A 27,787-nucleotide genomic window follows, 5' to 3' on the forward strand; every position below is an offset into this window, starting at 1 on the left:
AAATATTTTTAAGGCAGAGGTAGATAAATTCTTGCTAAGTCAGAAGGGTGAAAGGTTGTCAGAAGTCAGCTGGAATGTAGATTTGACAGATCAGACATGATCTTAGTAAATGATGAGGAGGCTCAAAGTACAATAAGGCCTAATCCTGCTACTGGTTTGTATGTTTGTGTGTCAGCAACACACCATCCTGACTTAGAACTTTATCACCGTTCCGTCACTGTCACTGGATTGAAATTCTGGATCTGTCTTCCTAGCAGCACTGAGTGTACCCGCACCAGATGGACCACAGTAGTTCAGGAAGTTGGTTCCGCACTTTCTCCAGTGCAATTAGCAATGATGAACAAATGCTGGCCTTGTGGGCAATGCTTGCACACCATGAAAGAATAATTAAATAAAAGGTTAGTTTCTGCTCAATTCCTATCCCCAGAACACTAATGGGAAATTCCTTTGCCATTTCCAAATGCTGAATTAATTAAAATTCCACAAGTATTCAAGATTAATTAGCTAGCTGAATTACTTCTACACGCTCTTTCTGGCAGTGACGTTTTCTGTAAAGCACATTTTTAAACCTGATACTATCTTATACATAAGATAGTGAAACAGTGACTATTTTAAAGGTCATAAACAGCAGCAAATGCCAGTAATCTCATCAGATGATATCTGCATATTCTAATATCTGTGATGGAAATATTATCAGGTATTCTCCATATCAGAACTTGACCAGAAAATAGCTAGAACCCCGAAAGAGATACATAAATAGGAATGTCTAAGTCATAGGTTGTCATAATGGATTATTGAAGAGCTCGTGAAGCTCTAAGGATAGAATTGAATTCCTGAAACTAAAATGCAGCAAGTACTTAGCTTGACCAAGGACTTCTGACTACAGCCTGTCCTCTGTGCCTCTGTCCCCACCAGTCCAACTCTCAAATTCACACTAACTACTGCAATTCCACATCCATTAATCTAACTTCCAACCCTAACATCCTTACCAGCAGCATGAGTCCCTAACATTTGTTTCATCCCCTTTATAGGATACTGTGTCCTCACTTTCTGTTGCACTATCCTGTAACCTCGACTACAATCCCAGTCAATCACTAGCTTCTGCCCCATCACTCTTCATCTGGGCTCTGTGCTGGCAGCCTTCAGTCTTCAGAAGTTGTCTTGGCTAAAAGCTGATTGCTGGTGTAAGCAGGAACAATTTTACAATTAAGCACTTTTGAATGCTTTAAAAAGAATACCTTTGAAAGGTACTGAAAGAAACTTATGAGTTTTTAGCTGATAGCAAGGAGCAGTACAGGACTCATGGTATAGCATTGTGTACTATGGAAAGGTTTGAAGAATTCAAGGTAGATATATGGGAAACAGATGGATATAATAGCATTAGAAGCAGTTCAGAGAAAGTTCACTCACCTCATTCCTGAGAATGGTTGGACAGGTTGGCCCTGTATCCATTGGAGTTTGGAAAAATAAGAAGTGATCTTCTTGAAACATCTAAAATCATGAAAGGAATTGAGAAAGTAAGTGCTGAAAGGAAATTTCTCCTTGTGGGAGCAGATAGAACAGCTTAAAAGTAACAAGTCTCCCACTTAAAGCAGAGATAAAGAGTTTTTTTTTCCTGTTGGAGAGTTGTTGGTCCATAGAATTTTATTCCTCAGAATGATGGGAAGCAAGTCATTGAATATTTTGAAGGCAGATTCTTCCTTGACAAGGAAGTCAAATGATAGAAGGAGTGGGCAGGAAAGTGGAGCTAAGACCACAATCAGTTCAGCCAAGATCTTATTCAATAGCAGACAAGGTTTCACAAGATGAATGGCTTTCTCCTCTTCAGTTCTGATGAAGGGTCACTCGACCAGAAACATTATCTCTGACTTCTCTCCACAAATGCTGCCAGACCTGCTGAACTTTTCCAGCAATTTCTGTTTTTGTTTGGGCCTTCTCCTACTGCCATTTTTATGCACCTCACCAATTTATGAAATATGTATTCTAACAAGTTCTAAATTAGATATTTAGGCAAATGATTACTTATCTGTTAAATGTAAGTTATTTCTTACAAAGATTAAGCCATGAGTGATTGTTAAGCTTGTCCTAAGTAAAACAACATTATATCTTTTGCATTGGGAAGCTGTTAATACCTGACTGTCTATGAAGAGGAATCTAAAAGGAGGAGGTATTTTAAAATAGATAAGCTGTGAAGGTAGTCATGGTTGTTAAAGGAAAGCTGTGAGTCTTTTCACTGAAGCAAAGGAGCAACAAGTCCTGGAGTATGATCAGAATCCACTTAAATAATGTCAATTAAGATTACTTCTTGATATGGTCTAGCAGAATGTTTTTCTTGTATTATTACACAAGCTAGGTTTCATGGATTAAATTAACTAAGTCTGCTCTTATTAGCTATTCTGTACATGCAATGTGCTGTGAAGTTAATGGCTTTTATTAAGCCTCTTTTCATCAAGTTTGCATTAAGTGATCCTTTGTTGAGATGGGCAGAAACATGCAAAAGAGGTCCAAGTCGCATGAAGATGTTAGTGTCATATTCTTGATGAGGCTATGCAGAAGTAGATATATATCATTGTGCTGTAAGAGGTAAGGCAGTGTTACAGGAGCCACTGAGGCCACATAACCTGCAAGGATCAGAACTGGACCTGAACTCGTAATATCAGTTTAAACTTTATGAACAGGTGTAACAGTAAAATACAATTATTTATGATTTTTATCTGCTTAATCACCTGCGCCTTCCTCAGATCAGCCAAAACCCTCACTGAGGCCTTTGTTGCCTCCAGACTTAAATTTTCCAGGGCATTCCAAGCTTGTATCGCACATTCTACATGAGTAAACTTGAGATCTGCTGAAACTCTACTGCCCTATCTTATCAAAAATCCTATTAACCATCAATCATGCTCAATGACACACATTGGCTCCCAATTAAGCAATGTCTTTAGAATAATAGAATCCCTATAGTGTGGAAGCATTTGGCCCATCGAGTCCACATTGAAGAACATCCCACCCAGACCCACCTTCAAACCCTATCCCTGTAACCCTGCTGTGGGAGGAAACCGAAGTGCGGGAAGAATGTGCAAACACCACACAGACAGTTGCTCAAGAGTTGGAAACAAGCCTGGGTTCCTGGTGCTGTGGGACAGCAGTGCTAACCACTGAGCAAGTGTCTTGTTGTTAAAATCCACATTCTTTCTTTGAAATCCCTCTGTGTCACATCTCCCTAACCTCTTTAAGCCACTTAACCTTCTGAGATGGTTGCTGTCTTCCACTGCTGGTCTTTTGCATATCCTGGATTTTAATTACTTCATTGACGTAGGCTTTAAGTTCTCCTTGTTAAACCTCTCCACCTCTCCTTCAATGTCAACTTAGGTTTATGTCCCAATTTTGCAGTAATAAAGCATCCTGATGCACACAGCATTACAAAACAAAATATGATACGGGGCCATATAAGGATATATTGGTTCAGAAGACAGAATACTTTGTAAAAGAGTTAGCTTTTCAGGAGTTTCTTAAAAGGAGGATAGTGAAGTAGAGCAGTGAAGTTATGAAGAGAATTCTAAGTCCTGGGATTAGGTCTTAGACATTTTGAAGTATGACCATCAATTCAATTTAGGGATGCTCAAGAGGTCAGAATTGCATGAGCACAGAGATCTTGGCTGGTTGTAAAGGAGATTACAGAGATTGGATGGGGCAATCACAGGGCTGATAGGTGACTGGAACTTACTGTGAATTAAAGTACTGACAGCAGAGATTTGGACAATCTCAAATTATTGGAGGATGTAATATGGGAGACCAGTCAGGAATCTATTGTGACAATCATGTCTGGAGTTAACGAAGCGTGAATGAGTGTTTCAACACCAGTTAAGTTGAGATAGGTGCAAAGTTGGGTGACTTTATGAAAGTGAAAATAGGCAAACTTAGGGTGGTGCAAACATGTGGTTGAAAGTTCATCTCAGGAATAAGTATAACACCAAAGTTGCAAACCGACCGTTGCCAAAGAGTTGGATGAAGTCAGTAGGTAGGGAACAGATTTGAAGCCAGGCCCAAAAAAATGGCTAGCATTTAAAGGGAGGAAATTTCTGCTCATCCAATACTGGATGTTTGGATAAACAGTCTTATCATTTATCAATAGTGGAGGAGACAAGAGATGTCACGGTAAAGTAGAGATGAGTGTTGTCAGTGCACATATGAAAATTAATACTGTGTTTTCAGATGATATCATCGAATGGCAGTATGTAGATGAGAAATAGAAGGAGTCCCCTTGTCAGGAGCTCCCCATTCCTTGATACTACGTGAGCTCACAAATCTATCTATCCGAACCTTTAATATATTCAGTAATGACTTTCTGGATAGAACATTGCAAACATTCACAACCCTCTCAGTGGAGAAATTTCTCCTCACATCAGTCCTAAATGTTTGCCTGTCATATTCCCTAACCTAAGGAAACAACCTCTTAGTGCCTACCTTACCAAGCCCATGTGAATATTTTATACTTCAAATAGATCACCCCTTATTCTGCTAAACTCCAGAATTCATAGGCCCAATTTAGTAAATCTGTCAGATCACAACCTTCTTACCTCATGAAAACAATATTCATCATGGATTCTTTATTTAGGGAAATATGATGGTGCAAGTTTAGTTTACTGTTACTAAATGAAAAGCGTTGCAAATGTAAGCTGTCTTCTGATTGGAGCTATACCCCCATCAAAAAGGAAAATGGTTATGGTTGTTTGACATCAATTATCTCAGACACAAGATATCCCTGCAGAAGTTCTTCAGGGTAGTATCCTAGGTCCGGCAATTTTCAAGTGCTTCATTTATTACCTTCCTTCTATCATGAGGTCAGACTCAGGATGGTTTGCTTATGATTGCACAGTGTCCAGGACCGCGCAGCATCTCAGATACTGGAGCAGAACACGACCATAGTAGCAAAACCTGAACAATATTCAGGCTTCAGCTGATAGGTGACAAGTAAATTTGTGCCACGCAAGTCCTAGGCAATGATCATCTCCAACAAGGCAGAAACTAACCATCTCCCCTGGATGTTGAATGACATTACTATTGCTGAATCACCCAGTCACAACATCCTGAAAATTTCCATTGACCAGAAGCTGAAATGGACCAGCCATATAAATGCTGTGGCTACAAGAGCAGACCACAGACTAGGAATTTTGTGGCAAGCAGCCTGTCTCCTGCCTCCTCAATGCCTGTGTACCATCTACATGGCACAAGTCCGGAGTGTGCTGGAATACTAGCAGCTTTCCTGGATAAGTGCAGCTCCAACAACGCTCAAAAAAAACTTAATGTCCATTCAGGACAAAGCAGTCTGCTCGATTGCCACTGATTTGACCACGTTTAACATCCAATTCCTTCAACACCAATGCAGAGTGGTAGCCGTGTGTACCATGTGCAAGATGCACTCTGTTACCTCAACAAGACTCCTCTGACAGCACTTTCCAAACCTGTGACCTCTACCACCCCGGAAAGAAGAGGCAATAGATGTATGGGAACATCACCACCTTGAAGTTCCCCTTTCAAGCCACACAATTCCTGAGTTGGTACTGGATCATTGTTCCTTCACATCATTGGGTCAAAACCAAGTATCCCTAAATACCAAAGACGGCAGCAGTTCAAGAATGCAAGCTCACTAGAACCTTCTCCAGGGAATTAGAGATAGACAATAAATTTTGGCCTACACCCATATCACATGAACAAAAAAGAATTGCAATCCTACCTTTAGTTTTTTTAAAAGTAGAAATCTTTGTTATTTAGAGTTTTAAGAAAATCTTACTAGAGACAAGTCATCGATGAAACCGCAGCTTTGCATAACTGGTCACCAGCCATTGCTAATAGTAAATGGCATTTCAACATCTCTCTGATTATAATGTGGGTGGAGTTATCCCTTAAGGTCTTAGCAAAAGAAAATGAGATTGGCATGCAATTACATTTCTGAATAATCCTGTATGCTCCAAAATCATTTTACTTTTATATTAGGTAAAAAAAAATTACTTGTGCAGCTTAAATTGCAAATGCAAAATGGCCTAATACAAAAGGGCTGTTTGTGAATGGATCTCTTGGGAATGCAGTTTCTTCCTCTCTATCTATTAGAAAATGGATGTGAAATTGTAACCTGGTGCTCATTGGAGGTGCTGCCATGAATGGTGGCTGGGGCTGATGAAAAAATGTCATAATTGTACAATGTTGACATATTACAATACTTGAAATCTACAGACTTTGAATTATATTTCTTCTCTTATTATTTTACATCATACAGAAAAAGAAAGATCAAATACAGTTATTAGGCCTTTCAGGCTTGTTTCTTCCACAGCCTATATGCTGTTTGCTCTTCCGTGAATTATATTCCACTTATCTAATTACTTAAGAGAAAATTGTGGAGAATTTTTATGAAAGTTCCAAAGATAACAAAGGAAACCTCCGCACTATCTGACCTAGGGATGTAGCTAACACTGAGGAAAAATGTAACATAATAATTTTCTCCCTTTGACACTTAATGGGATTACCATTGCTAAATCCCCACAATCAATATTCTTTGGGTTACCATTGACCAGAAATTGAACTGGGTCAGACATTTAAATACTGTGGCTGCAAGAGCAGTGCACCTGGGAGTTCATAGAATTTACAGCACGGAAGGAGGCCATTCTAACCATCGTGCCTGTACTGGTTACCAAAACAGCTCTTTCTTGTACTCTGTCTTGTCGTTACTTGAGATCTGACCCATTTGTAAATGGAGTAAATTTAGAGATGAATCCAAAATGTACAGAAAACATTACAACATTTGTATTACAGTTCCTACAATTCTTTATCGAGGTGTCTGCTATTTTTCTGTTAGTCTTTTACAAACATTGTATTTACCCAAAGCTGACATTATCCTGCCGGCAATGTGGCTTCTACACTACTCGCTGTAACTGTCTGTATGTCAAATTTCTTATCTGTTCTGTGCATGTCTGTGGTTCTTACTAACTTTGCTATTAGTAAAGCTTTAACCCTTAACTGCTTAATTTTTCAGCTCCCTTTTGGCCCTTGGCCTGGCCTGGTATTGAGTTTAGAGTCGTAGAGGTATTTAGTTATACCATTTGTACCAATTTGGCTCAACACAACAGACCCCTGTTCCATACCTTATGACCTTGCATTCTTGAACTCCCATACTTCTTATGTATTCTTCTGGTGTTGTGAACCAAGTAGGCTAGGTATATGGGGTGGGGGTTGGGGGTTGGGGGTGTGGTCGTGGTCAGTACTTACTGGGCAATAACATGAGATAGAGTTAGTAAATGTGTGAAGAAAGGGAGGCAGGCTGCAAAGGCAGGGGCTACAGGTGGCGTGTAGGGAGAAGGAGGTTGCAAAAGAGGTTTGAGGAAGAGGGAACTTGCAGGGGGGTAGGTGGGAGAGAGAAGCTGCAAAAGATAGGGAACAGTTTTAAACCTGTCATAAAATCAAGCTAAATAATATTGAAGAAAACTTCAAATCACTGAGATAATGAAGTTCCAGCAAATTAATATGGAATGTCAAATTTAGGACTGCATTAAGTTCAGAAACTGCTACGTGTGGAAAATGTAGTGGATCCTACTGTAATGAACATGATCGATTATTAAGTTTAACTCTGAGACTGAGATCCAAGATTCACTAAGCAGGGTTGTAACTACCTGATTAGAATGTTTCAGCTTTGTGCATGACTGCTGGAAGCACGTTAGCTGTAACCTCACAGTTTATATTGAGGGTATCTGAACTTAGAAATGTGTGTGTATGTGTGTCAGTTATTTCATTAAAAAATATGTTAACTGCATTCTGAAATAGCCTGGCAAACCACAGTTCAAAGGCTTAAGGGTTAGGTAACAAATGCTGTCCTTGCCAGCAATATCCACATTCCATAAAAAAGATTTGGTTGCATCTGTGGAAGGCGAATCAGAATTAACATATCAAATCAATTAATTCATCTGAGCTATATAACTAGGTGTTGTTGATGGCACAAGCTTAGCTTATAGGATGCAGACAAACACAACAGACGCAATGCCACAAGAAATACTATCTTCCACCCCCTTCCGTTGGGCAGAAGATACAGAAGTTTGAAAACATGTGCCAGCAGATTCAAGAACAGCTTCTTCCCTGCTGTTATCAGACTTATGAGTGGACCTTTCATATGTTAGAGTTGATCTTTCTCTGCACTTTCTCTGTAGCTGTACACTGTATTCTGCTTTCTGTTCTAATACCCTGATGTACTTTTGGAAGGTATGATTTGTCTGATTAGCACACAAAACAATAGTTTTCACTGTATCTCAGTACATGTGACAATAATAAATCAAATCAAATAACAATCAATAAATCCATATCTCGTGTGAATCAACTTCACCATCCTTGCCTTGTATACAAACAAGCTTCACTCTCTCCATTCTCAGTGATCTTCTCTATTATCCCCATTATAACCCTATTATCCAACTCATGCCTCTTATGTGTTTTCTTCCTTCCTGATCACTGTTGGTGCCTAGTGGATTCAGTTGCCACACATGTCCATTGTGAAACATTCTTCTGAAGTGCCTTTGGATTCAAAAGGTCACCACTTCAAAATTGAACACATCTGCAGTGTCTTCTCTGTGCTCTATGTCCCCTGAAATCCTATAAAGCTCCTTGGAATGTTTGTCACGTAGACAGTGCTATTAAGTGTAAATTGTTTTTCTTTTAAGAAAAGCATTCAATATGCCCATAAAATCAATCCTTGTTGGAAACCAGACCACCTACATCATGGTCATCTAATGAAAAAGAAACTATGCACCGGCTGACCCTTTATGTACTCAATGTTCTTTTAACCCACCAAATACTGTCAGACATGCCTTACGTATATAAATTGCAAAATAAAAATAGAAATTTAAATTTGATTAACAATTAACATCTGCATTAAAGTTGCACATTTAACAAATACCCCAAAAATATTGGGAGGTGGTGGGGTGGTTTGGGGAGTATCAACTGGTAATAAAGAAGAGGATAAGCTAAAGTGTTTCTGGTTATAAACATATGACAGACCTGAAATTGGGAGAACCTGCCTCCTGGAAACAGCAATGCAGTTTTACAAGATTTTCATCAAGAATAATTTCTGTAATATGATAATTACTTCACCAGCTTAATAATTACAGGTCATCTTCATTTGTTTCTTATCAGTTAATTCTGATAGCTTAATTCCTTTTAGGGAAATTGGTGGCCAGCCGCCACTGATTATTTTGTTAAGTGTTATTTGAATAGACAGGATAGAGAGTTATTAATCAGCCCATTTCCAATTAGCATCATGTTTAACCCAGTGATATACACCCCAAGGTGAAGTATTCATAATGCCTTTTAGATTGCTATTAGTCAATTTAGCTCCTCTCAGCTAAATCATAATTAAATATCTTATTTTTTAACACATTCACCAGTCCCAATGTCTTTGTCCTTTTAAAAGCTGTTCAGATGTTAATTTGAAAGTAAGACAAAAATAGTTGCTGGAAAATGGAGGTGTATCCTAGCGCTATTAATATGAAAACATTAGCTTGAAGTAAGAGTAAAATTATATAAAATAAAAGACAGCACACTTAAATATTGGATAATAAACATCTGGTTTGTGTGCTGTATAATTTGAAAACAGCAGGTGGTGTATGAGGAAAATATACTTGTGAATTGCTTCCAAAACAAAATTAGTGGCATAGAATCTTGTGTATGATTTGTATCAAATTTAAATAATTGTCCATTACATTTTTAGTTTGGCAAACATTTTGTAAGTTACACCAGTTTATAAGATTGTAGTTATTGATAGCATTGTGCAGTGTATTACAGTTGAAATTATATATTAGAAATAGTGTGAAATTTTAGGCCTTCTCTGAAATGGAGACACTGTTTATCTTGATTAGCTAGCAACAGACATTGTGTGTAGCAGAAGCCAAAATAGTCATACTTTTCATTCTACTCTCTCTGTCTCTTTTTCTTTTTCTTCTTTCTCTCCTAAACTACATGACTGATTTCTCTTTTCCCTCTGATTTCCTACCTTCCTCTCCTCTCTGATGTACGTATTTCCCCCTCATCTCTTTCCATCTTTTTCTCCCCCTTCAAAATTTCCCTTACATTCAGTAGGCTATGACTACTTCCAAAAAATTCATTATTGTATTGCATTTAGAATGGATGTGTGATTGTGATGATTGAGCCTTTGCAGTGACAACTTTTTGAAATAAGTAGTGCAACCAAATTTGTGAATTTCACATTCTAATGAAAGGCTACCGTCCTGTAACATTAACTCTGCTTTTTTCATTCCCACAGATGTTGCCTGAGCTATTGAATATTTCGAGCATTTTAAAATTTTTTTTATTAATTGTTCTTGTGGATTTCATGAATGTCCTTAGATAATTCAAGTCCTCTTTCCAAAACTCCCTCTAATCTGCTAGGTATACAGTTTGGCAGAGGTCAAGCTGGTTTAGATTACATTGGAAACAGGGCTTCTGTGGTCCATCGGTAGTTTCCGTACCACTAGAAGGTCTGGTTTCAAGATCCATCTGCCTGAAGATGCATCATAACATGGCTGAATAGATTGATTAAGTTTTTTTAATGTATAACTGGAGAACTCTATTTCAGACCAGGTGAAAGGTTACTTAATGCTAACCAATGATCAGATAAGTTTCAATATAACAACCATGTAAAGAAGATAGAATCATGCATGATATAAGTTGAACATTGTATGTTTTAAATACTGGTCCACCGCTTTCGTCATGTATTCTTAACAAGTATGGCTTGGTATAGTAGGGCAACTGTTTGGATTACCAAAGGTGGTCATTAAAAAGGGACAATTTAAATGCTATTAAACATGTTGACTATTTCAGGCAGTTCTCCAAGTACTAATCATGTACTTACCGACTTAAACATTTTAATTTCAGGCAAAGTCAGGTCCTCACAGTTTCAGTCATTTTTCACTCCTCATTAAAGTGTCACTACCTCTGGGCTAGACGATCTGGGTTCAAGGACTACCTGTTCCAGAGGTGTATCATAAAGTTTCTGAAAAGGTTCATCAAAAATATCTTACCCCCAGCATCTGTTGCGAGAGCAAAAGTTAATGTTTTGAGTCCAAAGACTCTTCTTTAGAACACCTCATAGTCTTGTATACTGAATTGTATTCATATACTGATTGAAAACTCAATCCACATGAAACACTTGTCACCCTTTTGGTGATGGAAGATATCTAATTTTTGTGGGAACATAATCTATACAGTCACCAGTGAGCAAAAAGACTACAGTAGACTTTAAAATGGAATCAAAGCCAACATACAAAATGAGGCCATCTATATTATTAAAAGCAAATACCAAGCAGTTAATGGAAGTTAGCTTAAGGTTGCAACCTAATCTCAGGATTCAGATGATAAAATCAATTTAGGTTACTGCAGAATTAATCCTATTTATCTTTCTACCAATTCTGATTTAATATATACAAATTTTGTTATTGGAAAACTCGAAGAGTGCATAATACTGTTTGAAAAATTGGATGAGCATACTGATCATTAAATGTTACTATTGCATTTTAATGGATGCATGTGGTGAAGGTAATGTTAATGACTTCCACTGCTATGATATTTAATATATTTTTAAGTAATGGTTAAGTATTTTCTGCTTTTTGTTTTTAAACATTTGTTCATTTCTTTCTCTTCCTGAAGGTCTTGATTTTAAGTAGGAGTTTGACAGCATCTGTGAGACATGAAAAAGAGTTAATGTTTCGAGTTGATGATTGCTCATGAGAGCTGGGAAAGGTTAGATGTAACAGATTTTAAGCAAGTACAGAAACAGGGAAATGGGTCATGGGAGAACAAAATAGAAGGCCTGAGAGGTTGGAAAGCAGAACGAATTAATTGATGAAAGGAATGATAGTCCAAGGCAAGAAGCGATGATAATAGGACAAGTAAAAAAACACAAAAATTGCTCCAGAGAAAGTGAAAATAGATAAAGCAAAATCATCACCAGCACTTGCCGTTTAACACTTATAATAGGATCAAAGTTAATAATCTGAAGTTGATAGACTAAATTATATAATAAAACATTGTGGATACTGGAAATCTGCAACAAAAAAAAGAGTGCTGAAGAATCATTACAGGTCTGATAGCATTTGTTGAGAGAAAAACAGAGTTAAGAGCCTCTCCTGCACCCCACATGATCACCACTCACAAATCTCAATCCCTTTACCCTACCCACAACTCACGGTCTGAAGCATGGCAACTTGCAAGCCTGTAAATGGAGTCACAAAAGGAAAAAGAATAGGAAGCCCAGGGCTACATGAGATGATTAACCACGTGTTAAAATTACATTCATATTACTGTTGCCCTTGTTGCTTTTTAGAGACAGGAAACTTTTTGTGTGCAATAAATGGCTGACTGCTGTTCTAATTGATCACAACTATAAGTTATAATTTCATGTACCTTTCTCATCCCTTTTAATGGGTGATACTGGCAAAGCTAACATTTGTTGCCCATCCCTAGTTTCCGTTAGAATTCAGTGGCAGGTTGCCATCTTGAATCTTTGAGTATGTAATGATCATTAGTTTGGAATGGCTATGATGCTTCTGAGGCATTAGAATTCAATCAAGTAATGTGGGATTGGAGTCATGTGCAGTTTGGCCTCAGTAGGGAGGAAAGAAGTGAGCCAGGTGAGACTTTATAAAGATCTAACAGGGTTTGTGGTCATTTTTGTAACAAATCAGAAAGTGTCATATTGTGTACTGCAAGTCTAATACCATAACAACTGTAAATGTTTTAACTTAATTCATGAGATGTGGGTGTTGCTGGCTGGGCCAGCATTTATTGACTACCATTAGATGCCCTTGAGAAGATGGTGATGAGCTGCCCTCTTGAATCACTGCAGTCTACTTGCTGCAGTAGACCCACAATACTTTTAAGGAAGTAATTCCAGGATTTTGACCTAGTGACACTGAAGGAATGGAGATATATTTCCAAGTCTGGATGATGATTGTACGCTATGTTGAAAATTTATTGCACGAGAGAGTATTGAAAATGCACTTATGATAAAGCACATTCTTGAGGTTCAGTTAATGACAATAGGTTGCTTAAATTTCACCGACCATTGTTTATTATATTCTGCAAAACCACTGGGCATGTTTCAATCTTGATCCCATTTACCTGTTATTTTTTTAAAATTGGTGCCTTAAGAGTGTCAGACTGCTGAGAGATTTGGTGGTTACAAAGGCCACCTTAGAGCTGAAGCTGTCCTGCACATTGAAGAAACTCCACAACAATGTAATTGGTGTTGTCAGTTATTGATAGATACAACACTGTCCCCTCCATGTTTGTTGGCAGGTGCCAGTGGCAGGAGTCTGGTTATTGACTAAAACTTGACAGCTGATTGAAAAACAAGCTGACCTTTTCATCTCAGCGCTAGGTACTTGAAAGCTGCCTGTCAATAATCCCTAATTTCAGATTGTTATACAGGAACCTGAAACAACGCCTGAATCATAGAAATATTAAGTCTGCAATAAAATCACTAATTTTATTATAACTTCAGTTTGGTGAGTTAACATTTCCCTTTACAGAAAACACATTTAGTTAGGTTTATAGCTTTATGAAGATGTGGAATGTCAGTGTTAGGAAATGGAACACCTTGTCATTATTTTACAGATGGTGCTGACTAGGAGTACTCTTGTGTGTAGGGACGGTTTAGTTGGAAATCGATTGAAGTTCCCTCTGCCCTGTTGTGAATGTTTTTAGTTTTATTGTTTTGTCTTATCTTCAAGTGATAAATAAAATTGAACACAAGGAAATCAGTAAAATAGCTCCAAATGACTTGAAAATAGATATTTGCAGGTATTTATCTTTGAGAACATTGCTACACTTATTCTTCTTGGTGGACTAGGTTGGGGCAGTGCTGTCAAAGTAACCTTGTTGAGTTGATGCATTGAACAATACTGCGTACTGCAACCACAATGCGTTAGAGTTAAATGGTGTCAATATTGGATGTAATGGCAGGGACAATGAACAAGTTAGTTGCCTAATCCTGGATCATATGAGACTTTTTGAGCGCTGTTGTGGGTGTATCTTTCCAGGTGAACGGTCAGTATTGCATATCAGTTCGGACATAAATTTCTTAGGTGATGGAAAAGCTTGGAGAAATCAGGAAATAATCCAGTCACTGTAGACTACGCAGCCTCTGCTGTATTCTTGTACCTTCATATTTTTGGTATTGCTGGTCCGATTAAGCTTCTGGTCAGTGGTGACGTTCAAAATGTTGATGTTAGGAGACTCATTCATGATCAGAAGTAGTCTGACTTCTTGGGGTTGTGATGGTAATTTTCCCTGACCTTATGGTAGGAAATAGCTAATTACAGGTCAGCCAAGGACACTTTCTTCATACCCAAGCAGTGAAGGACTAGGCTGCCAGATTTGTCTTTAGCATATCACATTTAGCAGTGCAGTAGTCCCCACAGTATTCAATGATGGGTATCCTCAGTTTAAGATTTTTTTCTTTGCAAGGACTCTGCAGTTGTTACTTCTGCCAGATGTGCCTGTAACAGGAGGATGAAGTCAGCTTCCTCATGATAATTCATCTGGAATTCACACATCCTTCAGAACTTGGAGTGTTTAGTGTACAATGGTTCAATGCTTTGAGAGTCCAGGTATGAGTTCTAAATTATAACTACCATAAAACCATATCCTCTTCAAGGGGAAGTGGGAATGATAGAAACAATTTAAAAAATTATTCCATAAATACTAATGTTCTTTCAAATTTTTATTTTTCAGCACGAGAAATGACCAGAGGAAAATTTTTAAACATTTTGGAACGGCCCAAGAAATAGCTGTAAAATTCCAACCACTTGCTTCTGCGAGAAGACCCAGCACTTCTTTAGAGACAATTACTGTCTACAGATACCTCCTTTGACTTATTCTTCACATATTGTCTGTTCAAACTGCCTATATAATAGAGCAATATAAGATCATACTTTGAGGACGACTTACCTTTTAGCCTATAAGGCAAATTGCTTTTAAATGGAAGTAGAGACCATAGTTGATACTTGGTTGGTGTAGAAAGACAGAGTTTAGTTTGCCTCACGTACGTGAAATAACAATATTGTTATATTTTGGTGAACTCATCTAGATGTATTTCTTATAATATGTTTACAATCTGTTATTCCCTTTTAACATGCAATGAAGTAAATTTTGATGTTGCAGTTGAGGTTACTCACAACAATAGCACTTTAGTTCAAGACTTCTGATTCAGTACATGTCCACGTTTGGATATCAAATAATAATACGTCTGAAGATAGGAGCATTGCAAACAAAATTGCCTAGAAGTAGAGTAAAATGGCTTTCCACAAACCCCACTTGTTTGTATTAGACAGAATAACACAAAATTGAACATGTTTGATTGTCCAAAATTCTCTCTTACAGTTTGAGAGACCATCTCAAGGCTTTGCTGTGTTTTTGCCTTTTAACACATTACTGCCTATGTTTTATCATATATTTAGTGATAGAGCATATAATAACTATGTTGAAATGGTTGTGCATTGCAGTGGTACCCTAAGGGGTAATAGATCAACAGGTTGAGACTGGAGTGTGCAAAAAGAAATCTGGTGCTGGCATTAAATTACTTTTTCCATCTAAAATGTTATGGAACTGTGATTAACAAACAAGATAAATCTTTGATATTTTGCTCCAAAGCAAAAACAAAGCTAACTTAATTATAAAGCAATTTAAAAAGGTGTCATGCCAAACAGAAATAATTTTGATTGAGAAGAGAGATCTGAAAGATTTGAAATTATAATCATAGCTAAGAGTATGTATTGATGTGCATCAAGCAGGCTTGATTAGATGAATGGCTCAGGCTTGTGTTGCAAGGAAATAATTTCTAATGTCTCTCTGATTTATTTCCCTTTATGCATCAGAAGAGAACATTAAGATATATTCAGTTAGTAACTTGGAGAAAGATTTCTTTTGATTTTATTTGTCCTTCTTCCCCGACACCACATGTCTCCTTCCTAGCTGACAAGGCTGTACTCTGTGTGACCTGCAGAGGTATAATTCAGGTGGGCTGCAAACTGCATAAGTGGATTATTGAATTTTGGGAGAGGGGTGGTATTAAGAAAACAAAATACTTTTAAACCAAATTTTGATTCAAAATTTTAAACTTTAAGTGGAGAACATGAAAGTAAGTAAGTTGTTGTACTTGATCACAATATCACAGAACCAAGTGAATACCACGGCTGTCGGGGACACAAAGCAAACCCAACTTTCCATATCATATTTCAGGTGTTGATGCATACAGTTCTGTTCAGCCCAATAACATCACCACATTATTTGGGTTTGCTCAGTGCAGCATTCCAGTAAAATGGAGACTATCCTTTAAAGTTTCAGCCTTGGTAACTGATGCACAAAGCTAAGCTGAAGTCTGAATTTAGGACTGAGGTCTGGGATAAAGTCACAGAGCAATATTGGATAAAATCACTGGAAACATTGACCTATATAGTGGTCCACAGCCTTATATATGAGGAGCTTAGGCCTTAAGTGATTGCTTGTAAAGGGGTCTGACATTTTGTTGTAGATGTAGGAATCATTCAAGGCACCTGCTTCCACCCTTCAACATTGTTCCAACTATTAGGTTCAAGCTTTGTTTTCCAGATGTTTTTGGAATTTGAAATCTGATCTAGTTTCACAAGCAGTCTTGTGCACAAGAGTGAAATGTTTCTATTATATATTTTATTTTTGAATTAATAAATATTCATTATTTTAAAAAAGTCTTAAGATCATTTGACCACAATCCTCAGGAATATATGCGTCAGACACATCTTTTTTATTTCTTAAGACTTTACTGTGGTGACGCATGCAAACTATTAAGGGTTGCCAATATCTGGGAAAACTTGTATGAGAATGCAGAGAAACTAGCAAAGAGTGAGTGAAAGGTATTGGAAAAGGATATTGTTGGAGCAGTGTTTGATCTGAAATTTCTAACTTAATTTACAACTATAATGGTTAAAAATTGCTGGATCAACACATCTTGCAGAAAGCAACTCAAACTTGGATTTTCTCCTCACTCTTCACATTGCCCTCTATTTCCAACACAAATTTCTGGAGGCCGAATTTCTAATGACAAAGTTAACATTGCATTAAGAATCTCATGAATATCCTGCACAACGTCCTGTGTCTTTGCTAGTGAAATACATTGTTCGAAAACAAATAGGGTGAATTAGAGTCAATTTAGAAGCAGAGAGAGGAAAGAGACAGAAAGGAAAATTTCATGATCAAGAACAGTAGTTTTGCTTTTGTAGGATCCCAGATGATAAAAGGGGCCAAGTTTGATAAGTTTCCTACCTTCATGTTACATGAAACAATGGACAGAAGTGTGAGAGCGAAGACTGGCTCAAAAATATGTTAAACTATTTTCAAAATCCTCAAGGAAGATTTTCTGTCTCTTAGAATGAGATTTCACAGCTTTATTGATCCCTTTCTGGGTCTCTAAGGTTGAATACCATGTTGGGGTATAAATCAGACCATTACTTGAATTATCATCCTTAAATCTTTAATCGTTTTGGTGGGATTAGTTTGTATTAACAGTGTAAGTCCAACAATTTCAGGACCCAAAATTAATTTCAGCAGAGAGTCTCGCACCAAGTTTGCACTTTTTTAGTAATTGGGAGACTAATATCAGGGCGGTCTAATCATCCAGTAATTTGCAGAGAATTCTAATTTCTCATCATCCCAAATTGCTGGATTTCCTTAATGTATGATTAATGTACCATGAACTTATTTATTTTTCCAACATAATCTGGGCCAGTAGTTTTTACAATAAGTTTCCTGACACTTAAATCTATAATACAGGAATAGGTGTAATGGTACACTACACTGAAGCATCAGTGTAATGTCTGGTGAGTAAAGCGCTACCATTCAGATTGCTGTCCTCTGCCATGTTCTTCATGTCATGAAAGGAAATCAGTGACAACTGCATTGTTCGCATGTGATTTCTGCCATCCAGGCAAGATGAATATTGCTGCTGCTTTGAGACTGAATGGATTAAGAAGCAACAAATAAGAGACCATGAACATAAGAAAGAAATCATGCCGTTCGTAGTTAACATTGTTATCCACTCAACTCTCCCACCAGTCTGGGGATCTAATCCAGGTATTAATTGTTGAGCAAAGGTTCCAAGTATGATCAATGGTAGATTGACAGACATCTACCAGAGTACTACCTTGCTACGCAGCCAGTCTATATGCAGAATGGAGATTGAAGCCACAATTTTTGGACACAAAAAAGAGAGGTTGCCTACTGTTTCATGTGGTTTGATCAGTTTTGCACCTCCTCTATATTCATGAAAATAAATTAATGTTAACAAGTTTAAATTGAGTGTTTTCAGCTATTTGGCAGTGTTACATTATAGGTGCTGATGAAAGCATTTGTTTGACCCAGCAATAAAAATTGACATGTATTGTTTGGCTGGGGGGGAGAAGAAAAAAGTGGCAAATAAAATTCAATCTGGAGATTTGCCAGGCTATGTATTTGAGGAATTCAAGTAAAGCAAGGGAATACACAAGTGGGAGGATTTTGAGAGGAAGTGAGAGATCTTAAAGTGCACGTCCACAGGTCTCTGAATGTCCCAATAAGTAGGTAAGTGAACGTGAAGAAGGCACATGGAATGCTTTCCTTCATTGGGGTGACGCTGAATGCAGAAGCAGGGATGTAATGCTGCAACTGTACAAGACTCTACTTAGGCCACAGCTGGAGCTTTGTATCCGGATATGGTCTCCATATTACAGAAAGGACATAATTGCATCACAGAGAGTACACAGAAGAGCGTTGTCAGGGCTTGAAAATTGCAGCTATGAGGAAAGATTAGTCATTTTCTTTAGAGGAGGCTGAAGGTGACTTAATTGAAGTGTATAGAATAATGAGGGGCTTGGATACAATGGATAGGGCAGACATTCCCCCAGTGGACAAGCCGGTTACCAGGGAATATAGATTTAAAATGATTGGTATAAGATGAGGTTGAGCGGGGTGGGGGGCACAAGGAAAAACCTTTTCATCCAGAGAAAGAAGAGTGCCTGGAATTTGCTGGCAGGTTTGGTGGTTGAGGCAGAAGCCTTCCACTAATTTAAAACAAACTTGGATTTGCGCCTGAAGCATTGTATCCTACAAGACTATGGACTGTGGGTTAGAATGGGTGGATATCTCACAGACACAATGAGCTGAATGGCTCCTTTCTGTACTATAGCTTTTCTGTATGTAATGGACCAGACCAAACCCCATCAAAATATATAAAGAAGATAGCCTAGACCCTAACCATTTTAGTTTAAAGGCAAGTGCCAGGCATTGCGTTCCAGACGCAATTTGATTGGTCAAACTACCAGTCTTGAAGTAAAGCACACTTTATTCTTTCACTTATTGTAAAAACACAACAAAAGAAAGAAGAAATTAGAATAACAACTCTACTGGAAATCTTAACAGAACAATAGATTATTTAACTGCTAAACAGTAACTGTTCCAATATAGCAATGTCCCATAAACACACCCTTAACAAAGGCAAATTCACTAAAATAGATGGTCTCACATGCAATTCTAGCAGCAGGGAGAGATCTCCCCAGTTTTTAGCTGTAACATGCAGAGAGAAAAAACAGCTTCTACATCCAGCTTCAGTACACCAGCAGCAACTGCTGCTGAGAAACTAAAACTAAAAATGCTGGTTCTGTGGGAGTTTGATCCCACCCATTCAAACTATTGTTCCAATTTAGAAAAAATTCCAAAGCTTCACACGTTGTATACTTTATTGGCATTGGAGCAAACTGCTTGGCACCTCTGTTTCAACCTTTCTTCATTAAAGATATCAGGGCAAATACACCCCTTAAAGCCATAGTATTGTAACATATGGTTCTATGCAAATCATTTGAACTGTTAGTGAGATTATTTTGATCCCTACATTTGTTTTCCAGCTTTAGGTCTTTTAATCCTGCTCATTGTATTGTAATACAAGAAAAGTTAATGCAATTGGCAAAAGAACCTTAGGTGATGAAGGAAAGTTCTAATTTATGCAGTGACTTGGCATTATTTGGAACGTCTTGGTGGAAGCAGATTCTAAAGGAAGTCAGATGAATTCTCGAAAGGACAATGTTTACAGTGCTATGGACAGAGAGAAGGAAAGCAGGACTTGTTGGAGTGCACTTTCAAAGAGCTGGCAGAGACATATGGGTGAATGACTTCCTGTGATACGTTATTCTATGTTTGTATGAAAGGACCATTCCACAGTTTAATTACAATTGTTATCAAGGTTGTGTTGAAGTGCCAATGTTTTCTCTCTCTGCCTGTCTAACTGGAGGATGTCACCAATTGGTGTTACAATTACCAGTCACGCCATGTACAGATGATATTTGAACCCAAAGTCTGCCCTCTCTCCCTACCTCTGCCTCACCTTTGGTGATTTACATTGCTGTTAAAGGGCTTTGCATGTAAATTAATTAATTGGAAAATATGGGTGATTTACTGGTGATGGTTAATAGATAGAAAAAATTAACGAGTGATTTGGTGATGGAACAAAACCATTCAATTGTGTGTAAGAGCACTTCTGGATATAGAAAGAAAGGAAACCAAAGTCTGAATAACGTGTTATCGACCAGACCAGACCCCCCTCAATATATTTTAAGAAGGTAGCTTAGATCCTAACTTTTCATTATTTTTAAGCTTGATGTGAAGTGCCATGTTCCAGATGCAATGTGACTGGTCAGATTATTCAACGTTAAGCAAAACACAATTTATTTTAACACTATAGTTAAAATACAAACAAAAGAAAGCGGAATTTAGCATAACTTTACTATTAGAAAACTTAACCAAATAATAGGTATAGTACCTATTACTAGTTAATTGTTCCAGTGTGTAACATTCCATAAACACACACCTTGGCAAAAAGTCAAATTCAGACACAAATTCACACCTGCGGTTCTCCAATCCAGGAGGAAAAAAAAATCAAGAGGAAATTCAGAGTAAGTAGCAGCTGGGAAATATTCACTGAAGCTTCCAACTCTTTTGAATCCCCAAAGGCTTCTGGGTAAACCTAAAAAATAAAGAAAAACTGGAAAGCTTGGTCTGTGAGATCTGGCCACACCCAGGCTGCTTCCCTTGTTTCAACTTTTAAAAAACCCCAAGGCCTCACAAATTGTTTACTTTCTTAGAGACAGCTCTGTATGTCTGCCTTACACCTTTCTTCAAATTAAAATGACAAAATAACCTTAAAGTGACAGCATCGTCACAAATGGTTAAGGTAGTTGTAAAGTAGCTGTGCTGATGATATGGTTTTAATCAGTATGGAATACACTTAGGGAAATTAAAACATGATGGCAGTGTGCCTCAGCCCCAGTCTGAACAGAATGCCCCTACGACAATAGGATGACATAATTTCCTCTTCTGTCTCGAACCATACTTTGCCACCAAATGGGATTGTCAATAAGTTCTGAATTAAACACGTTTTTTTGCGGACGCACACGCATTAGGAACTGGAATGAGATTGTCTGAACCCATATCACACAGGTCCCTCACAGCCAGCAGAGGGAGGAAGGTTTCATCATATCAGGCTGGCATCAGTTCCCAGACATGAAGCCTGTGGCTTGTTCTTTCTTTTACCAGGCTTCCAACCCCAAAGGTATGTTGAGAGTTTACTCTGTTTTCCTATCAGTTTACAAACCTTACAGGTTGCCTTAGTATTCTGTGGATGAGGCTGCAGTCAACAGATGCTGCTTTAATAAGTACTTCAGTTTTATTTTATTTTAATAATGTAATGCTTCACATAGAGCTTTGTAGTCAATGTGGTTTTTCAGCTAAGCAGTCAGCCTTCCAATTACTTACTGAGGCTAATGCTGTGTTTTATGGTGGAAATAAATTTGCTCTGGATTTGCTGTTCTCCCAAGAGTAGATCTTACTTAGTACAAAGGATTAGTAGGTGGAAGGTTTGATGATTTATCATGATGACTTGATCAAACAACTAATCTTTGCTGTATTCTGATGGAATCCCTTATAAAACTTAATAGTTGTCTACAGTATCCTCTGGCCTGTACAAACTTTGTAGGTGAATGTTTTTCCTAATATCTGCAATGATGGAAAGAAAGACTTCCATTTGATTTGCATCTCATCACTACTTCTATACATCACATGCAATGAACTCCTATTTTAGGAGGATTGAATTATAAATCACAGTAATCATGGAATTGTAAAAATTATATAGAACCTTAAACCATGCTTAAATTACTGGCCTGATATTACAAGCAGGCATTGGAGAAGACATAATTTTTTTCCACAAGGTTGTTACTAGAAATGAGAGGAAAGATTTAAAAGGTTGAGGCTGCTTTCTGTAGAAAAGAAAAGACCATTGAGTAGTGTTGGAAGTCTTTAAGATTATGGGAAAGTTTGATATATTACGTGTAAGGAAGTTGTTTCCATTTGCGGAAGTATCCAACACTAGGGATCATAAATACAAATGAAAACAGAAAATATTGTAATTACTCAGCAAATATGGCAGTATCCATGGGGAGAAAAACAGAGTTATCATTTCAGGTCAATGATCGTTCATTGGGTATTCAGCACTTGCAGAACTTTGCTTCATATGAAGGAATAAAGATAAGGTGGTCACTTATAAATCAAATAGGAAACTCAAGAGAAGCCTTTTAAACTCTGAGGATAAGACTTATTTACTCAGAAAATATAACTTAGTACAATACAAAGTAGCTAAGTTAAATAGCATTGGTGCATTTAAGGGGATATAAGTTAAGTACATGTGGGATAAAGAAGTTTAAGGTTATATTGATACATGAAATAAAGTGGATGAGGGGGTTGAGTGAAGTATAAATACTGATGCCTGGTTTCCTACAATAGAAGCACATGGGCCAGTTCCCCACCTGTCTCCCGACCGATCCTTTCTTTCAAAAGTCAGGAACACTTCTACTTTCTTTCAGACACCCTGTCCAGAAATTAAAGAACCCTGGTCAGAACTTGAAAGGTGAAACTGACCAAGACTTAGGAAGTGAATGTGCAAGTGTTTGTTTTATATATTTAATTTATTTTCACCCTTTGTAATGAAATGAGAATGAATTTTATTTCATTTGGTGTGCAAGGTAAGGGCCATGACCACAACTTAGAACCCCAAAGTACTGTGGACATTTTAAACTTGTAATTCCAAAAGGTGTTTGTTAAAAAGGGCTGCTCCAACAAAAAGTGGCTGCAGATGTAAATTTGTTGTTGTCTGGAGAGTGATGCCCACAGAATATTACATCTATCAATGCGAAGGAAACTTCAAAGAAGGGAAGAGACAAATCAAATTTGAATTCAATAATAATATGGAAGAGTCTAATAATGACAATGAATCCATTGCTGATTGTCAGGAAAACCCTATCTGGTTTACTTTAGGGAAGGAAGTATGCCATCCTTACCTGATCTGGCCTGCATGTGACTCTAGACCCACAGCAATGTGGCTGACTCTTAACTGCCCTCTGGGAAATTATGGATGGGCAATAAATGCTGGCACTGGCTAGCGATGCGCACATCCCATCAATGAATTTAAAAAAAAGACTTACGACCACAAAGCTAAGAAGTGGATGCCAACCTTCTGCTAGCAGCAATGCCCACAAGGATTTAGGTTTAAAAAGCCACTCTACTGGAGTGTGCAAGTGGGACTGAATATTCTTGGATGTACCAACCTGGGTTTGATTATGATCTTGCTGTTAAGGTCACAGTTCAATAACTATCCCCTTTTTAACCCATATTGCAGGTAAAGTGTCACTGGCACTGAGTCAGCTCATTAGAAACCGGACAAAAAGAAAACATTATACAAGAGGAGCAGTACGGTGGCATAGTGGTTAGCACTGTTGCTTCACATGGGTAAGGGGTGGGGAGGGGGTCACGCAGTGTTTCAGGGCAGGATTCTCTTCAGAGGATAGGTGTGGACTCAATCGGCCAAATGACCTGCGTCCGCATTGTAATGACGCTATGATGATGATTCCATGAACAGAAGTCTTTCTCTCTCAACCTAGGTGCAGCTGAACCACCACCAAAAGGAATCAGAACAACAGAATCTCAAAGATCTGCAAACCTAAGGTTCATAAAACTGACTGCTCAACTACTAATGTCAATGCTACTAATGACCTCGACTGCAACTGCCACAGTGTTCAACAATGCATATTTTTCAAACAATTCATAGTCTTAGCTGTATATATTTTCGTTTTAACTTTTATGTTTTTTGGTTCACCTCTAATTTTAAATACATTCATATGTGTGTTGTGTTGCTATTTCTTAATTCGTGAACTCACTCTGTTGATTCAAAAATAAATCTGTTTAAATTTTACTTAAATTTTAAAACAAAAGTTCGTTTGGGCCCGAGAGAAATGTATCCACAAAGGAAAGGATTTTAAATTAAACTTGTTGCGAAGTCAGTTCATCCCGCATCCATTTAATGTATTAGGTATCGTTCCTGGAACAGTAACAAATTGGGGAACCTCACCTTGTCACTGTCCTAAATTTTGCGTGCAAGGGGCCCACTGGTCGAAAGCAAGCTGTTTAAGTCATTCAAATTCCAGGTGTGAATGTCAGGCATCTTATAAGATACTTTTGCTAGTATGCCTTTAGTGCTAATTCATATGCACTTAAATAACCATTTTTTTACTGCCCCATTGTCAGTGGCATTCTCCTCAAGAACAATGGAGTAAACATTGTGAGATTTCCTGTCTTATTCTCATTCTTGGAATTCTCTTTTTTGTTCTATTGAAATTTTTGTTCTAATCCAATTTGGTACATTCAAATTCCTCTTCTGGATGTTTTTTCACCCATTTTGGAGTTTCGGTTTTCCTGTCTTTCAGGTGGAAAATCACCTCTAAGTGCCTAGTTACCCCTTGTAATTCTTTGAGTGACAGTGCTCTTAATTTTTCTCAAGTTATCTCAATCTGCCGTATGAAAATAATAATAAATGTAGATATTTTACTGCTTTAATGCCGTTTTGTCCCTTTTTCATAAATCAGTTTTTCTCCTCATTCTAATTCTTACGTTAGTCTTTCGGAACATACCAGGCAATGCGCCAATTCTGCTGTGACCAAGTAGCACGACGCAAATTGAATTCCACTCTCTTTAACTCCTCACTCAGTTGGCCACAACAAGATTTAAATTTTCTTTTAGCCACAGCTATACCAACTTCTATTGAAAAGTGATACTAGTCAAAGTAAGGAACCAATTGCAAGGTTTCCTTAACTGAAAGAAAGAGGAATTTTATTACTTATTAACTAGGAGAAAAGTGATAAAATGTGACAACCAAATCACACATAAACATAGTTAATATGTTTAAGCAGGGGAGAGTTTCTAGTACAAAAAGTATTATCAAGAATGGCCAATTTTAAAAGTCCTTAGTTTCATTGAGATGTTAGTATTTAACCTGTGACCATGATTGTGTAATTGATAACTTGTATCCTCAGACTAGTGAGATTTGTAGATATCTTTGCATTCTTGATGAATGGATATTCTCCCAATTTGGTTTTAATCAAGTATCGTCTTCTGAAAGGTTGAAAGAAACAGGGACAGAGAGAGAGTGCGTTTTCCAATACAATTGTTACCAATCCACTTTCTTTTATTCTCACGGCTCAAAAGCTGTTGCCTGAAATACAGTTCACTTGTATACTCCTGTATTTGGCTTAATTGTTCTTTCAAGCTGAACATCTGCAGGCAATTTTCATCCTATATATAAAACTTAGGAAAAGGTGTGAATATACTAGATGATAGAGCTTTGCATAGTAGAAAGTAACTCAGCTTTACTGAGAGAAAAACAATGCAAAAAAGGCACTTGTCGTCTCTTCTATATTGGCAGGACAAAATGCAGATAGGATGACTGTTTTGCAAACTACTTCAGCTCTGTATGTAAGAATCACCCTGACCTTCCAGTTGCTTGCCATTTCAATATGCCATCTTATTCTCATACTTACATTTCCATCCAAGGCCTACTGCAGTGTTCCAGCAAAAATCAATGCAAGCTAAAGGACAAACATATCATTTTCTGCTTACACACTATACAGTCCTCAACACTGGGTTAAACAATTGCAGAACATAGATACTGTCCTCCAATTTGATTAAACCTCTTTTCTCTCTCTCCAACCCCTCACCCACCAAACCTCAATAATTTGATGGCATGGGTTTGCTTTCAGCAGAACTGATCTATTTTGTATTATTCGCATCTATCATTAACACCTATCTTGCATCTACACCTCTCCTTTACCACCATTAGTACTCCTTTTGCCTTTTGCTCTGGACACCTTCACCATCTGTTCCACTCATTCCTCCTCCCTACCTTCAGGAACAGCATGAAACCATACCTTTCTAGCATTGATCAGTTCTAATGAAAGAGTCATATTGGACTTGTAACTTTAACTCTGTTTCTCTGCTGCTGGAGCTGCTGAATTTCTCCAGCATTTTCTGTTTTTATCAATACTTTTTATTTTGTCACTTTGCCCACTCAATTTTTGTCAGGTGAAGTGAGGTGGAGAAATAGATAATGTGAAAAGGTGTGAGTGTGGGCCCTGCATTTTCAGCAGAGTTGGGAGCAAGTCGGGATGACTTGTGGAAAGGAGGAGCTAGTAAAGGTGGTGGTGGAGGGCGAATTTAAATCTGGGAGAATGAGGAGTGGGGCTCTGGAGACCCATGTTCCTCATCAAGAGAAAGGAAAATATACATAACGTTGCAGAGTGAGAAATTTTCAGGAATAGCCCTCACAATTCTCCTGGATTAGGATCAGTCTGCTACAGGAAGGAGTGGGTAGGTGCAAATTAACTGAGAGAGCCGATTGCCAAATCATTGCCCTAAAATTAATATCTTCCTCTTCTCCTGTCCACTCCTACTCATTGTGCCTCCTTCCCCATCCATGGTCTGTCTTGCCCTGAACAAGGAAAATAGATTGTGATGACAGTGGGTCCTACTCTAAACCTCTTCTCATGTCCAAAGAACCCTTATTCTCACCACATACAAACCCAGCACACACTCACACCCTCGCATTCACAGACTCTCACACTTTCATACCCTTTCATTCACATCCCACACTCACTCACACACCCCCCAACACACTCACACTTAGACTCACTCACACACCCTTACACTCATGTCCCCTACACTCACCCTCACACTCTCAGACCCTTACACTCATATCCCACAATCACTCACACTCTCAGACACTCATAATCACTTACCTCACACTGTCATATCCTCACACTCACTCGTACTCCCTTGCATTCATAACCTCACACTCACTCGCACATGCTTGCACTCATACACACGCTCACTCAGCAACCCACTCACACTCACTCATAGCCACACTCACTCTCACCCCCCACACTCTCTCACACTCACATTCTCACACCCTCACACTCACCCTTGCACACACTGCCCTCACACTCACTAAATCTCACACTCTTTCACATAATTTCTCACGCCTAGTCACTTTCATACACGTACTCGTACACTACACACGCTCACTTACATACACACACTCACTCATACTTCCTCACATACAGGGACCATACCTCAGCTTGCACCTTCAGGGAAACAAAATTAAAAAGGTAAGTTTATGATCAGCTGTTAGCAATATTACAGCTTTCATTTAAATGTTTCTCACAAAACAATAGAAACATGCGGAGTTAGGCAATATAATCACGACTTTTAGTTAAAAACCTAGATAAGCTATTTGCATTTGTGGTGTGCGTTCTTTGCACTCCTGAAATAGAAAATCAGGATTAAACTGCCTACTGAGAATTATCTGATCTTTAATCTGGAGT

General features: G+C 38.0%; 1 protein-coding gene across 5 annotated transcripts in view; it reads left to right on the forward strand.

Annotated features, from left to right (window-relative positions):
* lin52 (lin-52 DREAM MuvB core complex component) overlaps positions 1–24,968 on the forward strand; it is a 77,912-nt gene extending 52,944 nt beyond the window's left edge. For 2 of the 5 annotated variants that reach the window (XM_020521524.2, XM_048599962.1), the window contains exon 6: positions 14,760–16,750. In XM_020521524.2, coding sequence (XP_020377113.1) covers positions 14,760–14,815 — 56 coding nt within the window. In that variant the 3' untranslated portion in view covers positions 14,816–16,750. Of the gene's footprint in view, positions 1–14,492; positions 14,630–14,759; positions 16,751–24,016 lie in introns of those variants that run through there. The other 3 variants (XM_048599960.1, XM_048599964.1, XM_048599961.1) reach the window with 3 other exon arrangements.
* The last annotated feature ends 2,819 nt before the right edge of the window (positions 24,969–27,787 follow it).

This window comes from Rhincodon typus, chromosome 8 (genome assembly GCF_021869965.1).
Source record: "Rhincodon typus isolate 14 chromosome 8, sRhiTyp1.1, whole genome shotgun sequence".
NCBI lineage: Eukaryota > Metazoa > Chordata > Chondrichthyes > Orectolobiformes > Rhincodontidae > Rhincodon > Rhincodon typus.